Source organism: Podarcis filfolensis, assembly GCF_964270895.1.
Source record: "Podarcis filfolensis genome assembly, chromosome: 9".
In the NCBI taxonomy this organism is placed as follows: Eukaryota; Metazoa; Chordata; class Lepidosauria; order Squamata; family Lacertidae; genus Podarcis; species Podarcis filfolensis.
Genome location: NC_139610.1, coordinates 62,188,764 through 62,200,696, shown reverse-complemented (window position 1 = coordinate 62,200,696; position 11,933 = coordinate 62,188,764). Strand labels below are relative to the sequence as shown.

The following is an 11,933-nucleotide window of genomic DNA, read 5'->3' as shown; positions in this document are numbered from 1 at the left end:
GGGTCAAATTCATGTCTGAATGGACAATAGAGAAAAAGTACTGGGAGCTGCAACATAATGTTGTTGTATGGAGTGCTTCTGTTCAGGTTTCCAGCCTCCTCGTTCTTTTTCTCTGCCCACACCTCAATGTTAGTCAGTTTTTAATTTTAATTTTTTTTAATGGTACTTCTTCATACTGTACATACTTCCCCACCTAATGCATAGATTATGCCATTTGTTTTGAGGGGAAAAGCACCAGACATCAAGCAGTATTTGTCAAGGAACTGCAGGGTCAATATGGATTGAGGCTGACGTCTTGTGAATGCTGTTTCCAAAAAAATTAATTAAAAAAATAGCAATGGGAGATTCCTGGATGTGGAGCAAGTGGTAATGTGAACATATCCTTCGCCTTAGTGTTACCCATGTGGAACTAAGCAAGCACTCCCTGCATAGTTAGAAGATGGAATGATGGCAAAGACTATGAACACCCAGTTCAACTGTGGAACTCACTGCCACAAGAGGCAGGGATGGCCACCCACGTGGATGGCTTTAAAAGAGGATTGGACAAATTCACAGGGGACAAGGCTGTCAGGAGCTTGTCCGACACTCAAGTCGGACCCTGGCAGAGACACATGCCCGACTGGCATGTTCCCTCCCTCCTGGTCTATTGTTTGGGAGCTTCAAAAGCTTTCTTCAGCCCGAACATCACAGCGACTGATGCCAACAGACATCGGCACACTTAGGGATCCGCAGAGTGTTCGCAGCTTGCGTGACAGACCTCAGCAACTTAGCATTTTGGCTAATCTACTTTATTTACATATAGACACACACGGAGCACTGCAACATGGCTCCATCTCTCTCTAGCATCAAACAGCAAAGAGAAAAAGAACAAAGGACAATAGTCCCACTTCACGGAACGCAGTAACACAAACATCCGTCACTTCCCACTTTGTGGAGTCAAAATATATACCATCATGTAACAGACAACAATCCCATGACTGCAAACACGGAGCAGGAATTCTAACAAAAGCTGCCCATGGCTACTAGCCAGGATGGCTATACTCTGACTCCACAATTGGAGGCAGTACTTCTTCTGAATATCATGTTCCTGGAAACTGCAGGAAGGGAGGAGTGTTCTACTTGAGGGTTTCCCACAGGCATCTGGGAGGTCACTGTGAGAAAAGGATGCTGGACAGGCCATTTGCTCTTCTTATGTTCTTACGTTTCCACATTGTCAGTCCTGCTGAACACCAGCCACCACTAGCACTCCTTTAAGAAGAAGAAGAGTTTGGATTTGATATCCCGCCTTTCACTCCCTTTAAGGAGTCTCAAAGCGGCTAACATTCTCCTTTCCCTTCCTCCCCCACAACAAACACTCTGTGAAGTGAGTGAGGCTGAGAGACTTCAGAGAAGCGTGACTGGCCCAAGGTCACCCAGCAGCTGCATGTGGAGGAGCGGAGATGCGAACCCGGTTCCCCAGATTACGAGACTACCGCTCTTAACCACTACACCACACTTATGCTTAAAACCATTTCCGTCTTTATCTTGTTCAATCTTCCAGAGCGTATCAAGTTAAGCAAGGGGGCCAAGGTGGATTTGCTAGATGGTGAAGCATCTCACCTGCTCATTCTCTCATCAGAAGGAAAACTTTCTGAGCACAGTATTGTATCCAGAGGTGTTCATTCAAAGCCCAGGTAGGAAACCTGATCTTGACTGACTGGAGTGTTGTTGGTTTTTTTGAAAGCAGCAGAATTATATTGAAAAATAATAATAATTCCTTTGTGATCCACACATCTCAATAATGCATGTTTACACCTGAAAAACTTGCTTGGATTATACATGAGAAATGTCATTATTTGATTGGCACTGTTTCTACTTGCTTTTTGAAAACAGGTTATTGAAAGAATTGGGAGACAAACGCATCATCCAAATCGCATGTGGCGACCATCATTCCCTGGCATTATCAAAAGGTACTGAACAATTCTCACACAGCTTCCTTGGGGTTTTTTTGAACATATATACCCTGCCTTTCCGTTCCAGCTGACGTACCCCAGGTAGCTCACATCAACTTTTGCAAAGCCATCAGCTAAAAGAAATTAAATCCTTGAAACAGACGAGGGATGTGGCTAAAGACGAAAATCAGTTGCAAGCGCAGGAAGCACAGGCATCTGGTTGGCCACTGTGAGAACAGGATGCTGGACCAGATGGGCCTGATCCTGCAGGCTGTTCTTGTGTTCCAGGAGCCCAGACATCAACAAATCATACCCTGATCAGGCCAAAGGGCTGCTGGAGATTTTGATGTGGGAAATCATTAATCCCAACTATTCTTTGTGAGCTGCATTCTGAATGGTACACAGTTTCAATAAAATTCTGTGTAGTGGGGGCACATCGTGACCTCTCAGTTTCACCTACCTCAGGGGGGGGGGGAAACATATTTCCCAGAGCTCCTTGGAGGAAGGGGTGAGATAGACATAGGAGGGGGCAAGTGGGTGGGCTTGTATCTCCCCCTAGCAACTAGCTGTTCCTCTGTTCCTCTCTGCCCCATACCCAGGGCCAAACCAGATATTACATTAGCACATATAAGTGCAGGGGTCCTATTCGGATTGGTAAGAAAGTGTAAAGTCAGTGGGTCATTAACCCATTGTCCCTCTCCCTCCTAGGCTTCTTCTGATTTGGATTGAGGGCCCGGCCCCTAAAATTTCCATAGGGAACCCCCCCCCCCAGTTTTATTTTTCTAGAAAAAGAGGTGCTGGAACTCACCATGAACATCTCCAACATTCTCTTATAATGGCACCCACCTGAGAGGTGCTGGAACTGAGTTCTGGCTGTGGGGGGGAGAAAAGCCATGGTTTCCCTACCCCACACAAATTGCAGGTACAGAGCCCCCGATCTGGATCAGGACCACAGAGGGTGGGTATGTTAAAGGGTTAAAGCCAGGTGAAACTCTCCCATCCTGGGGTCCATACTGACAATTTGCGTGAATTCTCCCTGCTGCCGCCACCCAGCATTTAAAGGCATAGATCCATAACTAAAATGATGTGCAATTTGACCCTGAGATCAACTGGTGTGGACCTTAGTCACTAGGTAGGGTTTAGTGGGTGTATATATGCCCAGTGTTTTTTTCCGGGGGGGGGGGCGCAGGGGTATGCATACCCCTAAACATTTTGTGAATCTAAGTTTGGCCTCATTAAGGGGCAGTATTTCAATACGAGTGGGAAAATGAGAGTACCCCTATATGTTTTTTTAGAAGAAAAAAAAGCTCTGTATATGCCATCTCAGAGATCTAGAGTGGCTCAGACCACTTCTAGATTTTGAGGCCCTAGCTATAGTAAAAACTGAAAATGATGACCCAAAAAACCAAAGAGTGAGTGTGTGTCAAATGATTAATGATTTTTCCAGTCTCATTCTGCGCAAATGCATTACTATGCAACTCTAAGGTGAGAGTGTTTTGCCCTGGTGCTCATACAAGAACATTGCAAAGCTTACTGAATGCCAAAAAATTGATGCCCCTTTGAGCCTGACAAATGGTGCTCCTCCACCTCCCCGCCCCAATTGTCCCATTATGTATATAACGGCTAATACATCTGTTGTACTTCCTTTTGTATGTTGGGTTAAGGAGGAGAGCTCTTTGCCTGGGGTCAGAACGACTACGGCCAGGTTGCAGCGAGAAGGGAGATCAATGCTGTTAAGGAACCACGACTTGTGTGGGAGCTCAAAGGCATCCCTTTGGCCAAGATTGCAGCTGGATCTGCTCACAGCGTGGCCCTCTCTGTGTTTGGAACTGTCTATTCTTGGGGAAAGAATGCTTTTGGACAGCTGGGCCTTGGAGACACAGAAGGTAAGGAAAAGTGCTATCCATGTGGTGGAATCTGAGGAATATTTATGAAATGCTGGGCCTATATGGCTAGGGCCCAGGTACCTGGAAGACCCTACCAGTGTTTCTCAAACTTGGGCTCCCCAGCTGTTGTTGGACTACAATTCCCATCATCCCAGTGGTCAGGGATAATGGGAGTTGTAGTCCAACAACAGCTGGGGACCCAAGTTTGAGAAACACTGCTACAAACCTACCTGGATGTTAAGATCTTTGGATGAGCCCCTTCTCCCGGTCCCATCAACATCAGAAGCCCAATTGGTGGTGACACAAGAAGGAGACTTCACTGTGGCTGCTCCCAGATTGTGGAATTCTCTCCTCCGAGCAGCTCGACTGGCTCCCTCTTTGTTGTCTGATTAGCTGCAAGAAGCTCCATGGATGTTCGGCTAAAAAAATAGTTTGCAAACCGGAACAGTCACTTCCAGGTTTGCGGCGTTTGGGGGCGAAAACATTCAAGAGCTAAGCTGTTTGAAAACCAAGGTACGACTGTATATGCATATAGCTATTTATTTGTTTAATGCATTCGTATCTCACTTTTCTCCCAAGACAGCTTGCAATGTTTAAAAACATCTTTATGAATACAAAGTAATGGAACATTTTTCTCTAAAAGCAGGGAGGGGAGTTTTTTCAGCTCAAGGGCCACATTTCATTTTGGGAACCTCCTGGGGGCCGCTTGCCAGTGGTAGGTGGGTGGAGCAATGTACAGGACTTAACATTTGTGCAGTCGGCCACATTCCATGCATGCAAAAGTCAAGAGGTTTCTACACACAGACCCACACAGACCGTTCCATCCCACATTCACTCAGACTGCATTATCACAGTCCAAGGCCACATTCCCACTAAGCAAAAGCATCTGAGGGAGTAGAGCCCAAGCTACCAGACTTGAGCGAAGGGGTGGCCTGAAGAGAAGCAGGTGTGGTCTGAGGAACATCCCAAAGGCTGGACAAGAGAGGCCTGAGGGAACCTGAGGTTCTCCAGCCCTCTTTGAAAGGATCTCTTTATGCCCTCTCAAACTGGTTCCATTTCACTTTTCGTTCCTATTTCAGACAGATGCTCCCCTACAATCGTGAAGGCCTTAGAGCACGAGAAGACAGTGTTTGTTTCGTGTGGCGGGGAGCATACCGCCGTTCTCTCGAAGGTTTGCCTAGTTGCGGTTGTTTTAATTTAATAATAATAATATAATAATAATTTATTATTTATACCCCGCCCATCTGGCTGGGTCCCCCTACGGCGTCCAACAAAACACTAAAATACAATAACCTATTAAACATTAAAAGCTTCCCTAAGCAGGGCTGCCTTCAGATGTCTTCTAAAAGTTTGGTAGTTATTTTTCTCTTTGACATCTGGTGGGAGGGCGTTCCACAGGGCGGGCGCCAATACCAAGAAGGCCCTCTGCCTGGTCCCCTGTAACTTGGCTTCTCGCAGCGAGGGAACCTCCAGAAGGCCCTCGGAGCTGGACCTCAGTTTAGTTTTGCTATCTCCTTTACACTCGCTCTCTGATTCATCTCGGAGAGGTTACCTTACAAAATAAAAAACAAAAAAAAAGATGATGTTTGTGGCACATCTTTGGGAGAAGAAAGGGCTAAGGAATAAACCTTACACAAATCTGGATTGGAGTCCCTAAGATAGTTGGATGGTGCCTTGCACATCTCCTTGTGGCAACTCCTGCAGCCAAGCTAGTGCCAAACATATTGCTGTGCTTTCCTTTGGACCACATCAACCTGTCATCTGGGCAGCCCAGAACCTCCATAGACATTGCCCAGACTTGTGCCCTAGTGCTGCTAACACAGCAACTGGACTACACCAGGAGTGGTGTAGTGGTTAAGAGCGGTAGACTCGTAATCTGGTGAACTGTGTTTGCGTCCCCACTCCTCCACATGCAGCTGCTGGGTGACCTTGGGCTAGTCACACTTCTTTGAAGTCTCTCAGCCTCACTCACCTCACAGAGTGTTTGTTGTGGGGGAGGAAGGGAAAGGAGAATGTTAGCCGCTTTGAGACTCCTTCGGGTAGTGATAAGTAAAGGGTAAAGGGACTCCTGACCATTAGGTCCAGTTGTGACCGACTCCGGGGTTGCGGCGCTCATCTCGCTTTATTGGCCGAGGGAGCCGGCGTACAGCTATAGTCATGTGGCCAGCATGACTAAGCCACTTCTGGCGAACCAGAGCAGCGCACGGAAATGCCGTTTACCTTCCCGCTGGAGTGGTACCTGTTTATCTACTTGCACTTTGACGTGCTTTTGAACTGCTATGTTGGCAGGAGCAGGGACCGAGCAATGGGAGCTCACCCTGTTGCGGGGATTCGAACCGCCGACCTTCTGATCGGCAAGTCCTAGGCTCTGTGGTTTAACCCACAGCGCCACCCGCGTCCCAGGGTAGTGGTAAAGCGGGATATCAAATCCAAACTCTTCTTCTTCATTATCCAACTGCCTTGCCCACCTTCATACAAAACTTTCTTATCCCCAGCTTTGTAAACAAGATATGTTTATGCTGATGCATCTCTCCCCTCTCTCTCTCTCTCTCTCTCTCTCTCTCTCTCTCTCCCACCAAGGATGGATTAGTCTGCACCTTTGGAGATGGCAGCTGTGGACAGCTTGGCCACAACTCTAGGCGCAACGAGCTGCTACCACGACTTGTAGCTGAGCTGTTTGGTGCTCGGGTGTCTCAGGTGGCCTGTGGAAGGTATGGCACGTTTTATGGAGATAATGTTCTATCAGCTGCGGTCAGGCAAAGGCCTCTCTGCCTTCCAATTTCGTAGAGTGTCGGACCCGGAAGACCTGAGTTCGAATTCCTAGTCCATCATGAAGATCACTGGGTGAACCCAGGCCAACCACCTTCTTTCAGCCCAACCTACCTCTCAGGGTTGTTGTGATGAAGAGGGAGAAAAAGGGAGGCACAGAGAACTATGTATGCCACCTTTGAGCTCCTTTCTGGAAACATAGGATATAAACGTAATGATAAATAATATGAATGACAAGTATGCCAGTTTCTAAAAAGGCACACCCCAGGATCCCTAGGGATCTACAAGCACCGATTCCCTGCGTACTGGGTCCACAACCAGAGGAATAAATTCTGGGCAATTCCAGGTGGGGTATTCACAAAACAGCCTATAATCCTTCTGGCCTAGGAAATCAGGTGGCACCAGAGAGCCTATCTGATGCCACTGACTGATATAAATCTGTCAGGCTGTGCATATGTCACTGGCTTAAAATGCAGCTAGGACGTTATTTTTCTCAATTCAGACTGAAGGTAGTTTGGGTTAGAAATGCATCAAAACACAGTATTTCATTTTTTAAAAACTACCTAAAGAGTAGATATGAATTGTGGCGAACATCATATGTATATCACTTCTCAAACCAGTGGTGGGAGCACATTGGATGCAGAGGAAACAGGAGTGTCCACACAGCCCTAGTCTGGGTCAGTGCCGGATTTACGTATAAGCAAAACAAGCTATAGCTTAGGGCCCCAGTCTCTTGGAGGCCCCCCCAAAAAATGAAAGGGAAAAAACCCTGGATGTACATTTTCCAAAATATGAGATAAACAGCAACAGTGTTTTGTGTTGTGTAGGCTCCTATGATGTAAGTAATGGGCCCTGCCTCCTAGCCTGCTCCCTAAAATATCACTGGTTTGCTCATTTCTCTATATAGGGTGCCTTCATTCTGCATGGACTGGTTGCATGGCAACATGAAGCATGCAGCTGCAGACTGCAGTGTAGCCCAGTTGAATGTAGGTCAAGCTGTTGTACCTGTTATCTAATATTAAAGAGTGCTTGTAGACTGAGGATCAGGAAGCATAGACTAAGGGTATGAGTCTTATGCCTACTGCTTGATTTCATGTAATACATAATTTATTTATTTTGATCTCTTTATAATATTACTTTAGGGGGGGAAATCATCTTTATTATTTAGTAGGCCTATATTATTACTTACTAGTACAGTTCCCTGTTACCTCCACTTGCTACTATAATACTATAGATAAATATTATAATTATAGTAAATATTTTACTTTCACTATTAATATTCTTCTTCTTAATTGTATTTCAGTTCAACCATTACGTTGATAAAATACGTATTTTGTTATGTGCAAATGGCTTTAGATACCTGTTAGGTCCAAAAATTAGCATATAGCATATATTCAAAACAAAAAAAACAGCAACAATTTGTTGTTAACAAGGGACAGCTGGACATATAAAGGGCCCCATTACCTTCAGTAGCTTAGGGGCTCATCAAACCTAAATCCAGCCCTGGTCTGGGAAACATGTTGCTGAGGTCAGAGTTTCTCTCTGTACCACCACACCACTGGCCTTCAGCTTGCTTGACTTCACCCTTAATCAGTATCATAATAATAATAATAAATGATAATGATGATAATAATAATAATTTATTTATGCCCCACCCATCTGGCTGGGCTTCCCCAGCCACTCTGGGCAGCTTCCAACAAAATATTAAAATACAGTAATGCATCAAACATTAAAAGCTTCCCTAAACAGGGCTGCCTTCAGATGTCTTCTAAAAGTCTGGTAGTTATTTTTCTCTTTGACATCTGATGGGAGGGTGTTCCACAGGGCGGGTGCCACTACCGAGAAGGCCCTCTGCCTGGTTCCCTGTAACTTGGCTTCTCGCAGCGAGGGAACCGCCAGAAGGCCCTCGGTGCTGGACCTCAGTGTCTGGGTAGAACGATGGGGGTGGAGACGCTCCTTCAGATATACTGGACCGAGGCCGTTTAGGGCTTTAAAGGTCAGCACCAACACTTTGAATTGTGCTCAGATACGTACTGGGAGCCAATGTAGGTCTTTCAAGACTGGTGTTATGTGGTCCCGGCGGCCACTCCCAGTCACCAGTCTAACTGCCGCATTCTGGATTAGTTGTAGTTTCCGGGTCACATTCAAAGGTAGCCCCACATAGAGCGCATTGCAGTAGTCCAAGTGGGAGATAAGTAGAGCATGCACCACTCTGGCGAGACAGTCTGCAGGCAGGTAGGGTCTTAGCCTGCGTACCAGATGGAGCTGATAAACAGCTGCCCTGGACACAGAATTGACCTGCGCCTCCATGGACAGCTGTGAGTCCAAAATGACTCCCAGGCTGCGCACCTGGTCCTTCAGGGGCACAGTTACCCCATTCAGGACCAGGGAGTCCTCCACACCAGCCCGCCCCCTGTCCCCCAAAAACAGTACTTCTGTCTTGTCAGGATTCAACCTCAATCTGTTAGCCGCCATCCATCCTCCAACCGCCTCCAGGCACTCACACAGGACCTTCACCGCCTTCACTGGTTCTGATTTGAAAGAGAGGCAGAGCTACCTCAAAGGCTCACCCAAACTGCAGAGCTCACCCTTACAGATGCCAATTTGGGTTTGGCAAATTTTAAAAACAAGATACCTCTGTGGGGTTTTTGAAATAGCTGGGTGGTTATTGAGGAGTGGTGGAGGAACATGAGCCATTAATTCAGGGTGGAGGAAACTCAGCCCCAAGTTTGGAGGCAGTATTCAGGGCTTGGCCCCCAATCAGGAATTGCTACCAATCTAAAATGACTGCCCCAAAGCAAAGGTAGTGGGAAAATTAAAAGCAATCGCTGGGTTCAGGTTGAGTCAGTGGCACTTCTGCACCTAATCGACTTTAATTCTGTGAACAGGTGGCATACTCTTGTCTACATCGCGGACCTGGGGGAAATCTACTCATTTGGATCTGGAGCAGAAGGGCAGCTTGGACAGGGGGCGGAATGTGACCGACTGATACCTCTTCCTATTGGCAGAGAATTCAACAAGGGTAAATCACGCTTATTGTTTCCATAAGCAGAACTTTGTGTCCTTGTGCAAATTAAGGAAATTCCAAATTTAAGAACCATCTGTAAGGTAAAGGCAAAGGAACCCCTGATCATTAGGTCCAGTCGTGGCCGACTCTGGGGTTGCGGCGCTCATCTCGCTTTATTGGCCAAGGGAGCCGGCGTACAGCTTCCAGGTCATGTGGCCAGCATGACTAAGCTGCTTCTGGCGAACCAGAGCAGTGCATGGAAACACAGTTTACCTTGCCATAGCTCACTGTCGCCATCTAGTGTTACATTTGTATACTGCACTTTACAACACATTTAAAACGTTTTATTTGCAGCTGTATGGCTGAGTCCCTAGTGGTTAACTATATGCCCATGATGTTGTACGGATACTGCAAGAAACTTGCATGCATACAGAGCACTGATCCCACAATAAACAGCCACCTAGATGCTCCTCCATCTCTTTGACTTGCATCTATAATGGTCAGTTTTAATGGGCAAGCTTTTCCTTTCTGTCAAAATGTGTTATAAATAGCTGTTTATGGTGGTTCATGGTTTATATAACTAAATTGAGATGACACAGTGTGAGGTCTCTCCTCACTGTACTTAGCTATGCTAGATTTCCTAGCCAAACTTCTATATACCAAGTTGCAGATGGAAGAGTTCTTAACAATAATGGATGGTTACTTGAATGGATGGCTTCTTTATGATCTGTCACAGTAGGGGACATGTCAGAGGAGCTGGTTAAAATCATCGCTGGAGAGAACCAAAGTATTGTACTTCTTTTAAAGGAAAAGGTAAGCAAAAATTTGAGGATCTCCCCTCCGAAAAAAGAAAAGAATGTTGTGCGTAATTGCAAATGCCAGAATTATGGTTGTGGTTGCTTGTGTGTAGTTACCAGAAAAATACAAACCATCCTTTAATCTAGGGATGGGGAAGCTTTGGGTCTGCAGTTGTTGTTGGGCCTCAACTCCCATTAGTCCCATTCAGCACGGGACCAGGGAATGATGGGAGTTGTGGTCCAACAACATCTGAAGAGCTGCATGTTTCTCTCCTCTGCTTTGATCCCATCCAGTGCCAGCCTTGCCATTAGAAAAGGGGAACATTTGTCCAAGACTCCGGGCTCTGTAGGAAACGCTGCTTTGCCAGCTGTTCGCATCTGGACCCAGAGTTGTATCCAGGGTTCCAAAACATCTTATTGGTTATCCAGACAACTGGCAAACTTCTGTCTCACCACGTCTTGTCCTTCATATGACAGCCCCTATTTTAATAATAGCAATAAAAGATAAAGGGACCCTTGACAGTTAGGTCCAGTCGCGGACAACTCTGGGGTTGCACGCTCATTTCGCTTTATTGGCCGAGGGAGCCAGCGTACAGCTTCCAGGTCATGTGGCCAGCATGACTAAGCCGCTTCTGGCGAACCAGAGCAGTGCACGGAAATGGCGTTTATCTTCCCGCCGGAGTGGTACCTATTTATCTACTTGCACTGGTGTGCTTTTGAACTGCTAGGTTGGCAGGAGCAGGGACTGAGCAATGGGAGCTCACCCTGTCATGGGGATTCGAACTGCCAACCTTCTGATCGGCAAGTCCTAGGCTCTGTGGTTTAACCCACAGCGCCACCCACATCCCAATATAACATAATATTCATTCATATATATATATAATATTATAATAGCAATAATAATGTATTCTGTACAGTCAATGGTTCTATAACGTTGTTGTTGTTGTTGTTAAAGACTAACTTACTGCTTTACAGTTGATGTGAGACGGTGGGGGAACACTCAGGCACAGAAATAAACTTCTCACACACAGATGTGAGCGTGGAGAGGAGCTAAAGTTGCGTTGCTTGTCCCTGATCACACAGTTGGCAGCATCCATTACCCAAGAATGTCTTTGGCATTGATCCAACCACATTCCATATACAAAAATTCTGCAAATGCAGTATCGGAGGGAAGAATCACATTTTCCATCTGAAGCAACAATCGCATTTTCCCAGCTACTGAATATACCATAGTACACCCAGTATGAGGGAATGTAGGAAGCTCCTTTCTACAAAGCCAGGCTGTTGTTCCATCTAACTCCGCATTGTCGACAGACAGAGCCACTGACAGTCGATCAGGCAATAACCTTTTCCAGTCTTACCAGGAGTCACTAGGGATTGAACCAGGAACCTTTTGCATACAAAAAACGAAACAAGAACTTGCTCTGTCACTGAGTTACTGTCCTTCCTCAAAGGAGGACAACTGCCCTAACTTTCTACAGTGCAGTTTAAATGCTAGCTTTTCACTTTGTTAGAAAGCCATGATTTTTACATTATCCCGGTT

The 11,933-nt window shown here is 46.1% G+C and overlaps 1 protein-coding gene across 3 annotated transcripts in view; it reads left to right on the top strand.

The window, feature by feature from the left end:
- Positions 1-11,933, top strand: part of LOC310742155 (E3 ISG15--protein ligase HERC5-like) — a 35,478-nt gene that overhangs the window by 2,672 nt on the left and 20,873 nt on the right. For 2 of the 3 annotated variants that reach the window (XM_083571121.1, XM_083571119.1), the window contains exons 2-8: positions 1,541-1,673; positions 1,873-1,949; positions 3,596-3,817; positions 4,897-4,988; positions 6,398-6,528; positions 9,475-9,608; positions 10,330-10,406. In XM_083571121.1, coding sequence (XP_083427247.1) covers positions 1,541-1,673; positions 1,873-1,949; positions 3,596-3,817; positions 4,897-4,988; positions 6,398-6,528; positions 9,475-9,608; positions 10,330-10,406 — 866 coding nt within the window. The remainder of the gene's footprint in view (positions 1-1,540; positions 1,674-1,872; positions 1,950-3,595; positions 3,818-4,896; positions 4,989-6,397; positions 6,529-9,474; positions 9,609-10,329; positions 10,407-11,933) is intronic. The other variant, XM_083571120.1, reaches the window with a different exon arrangement.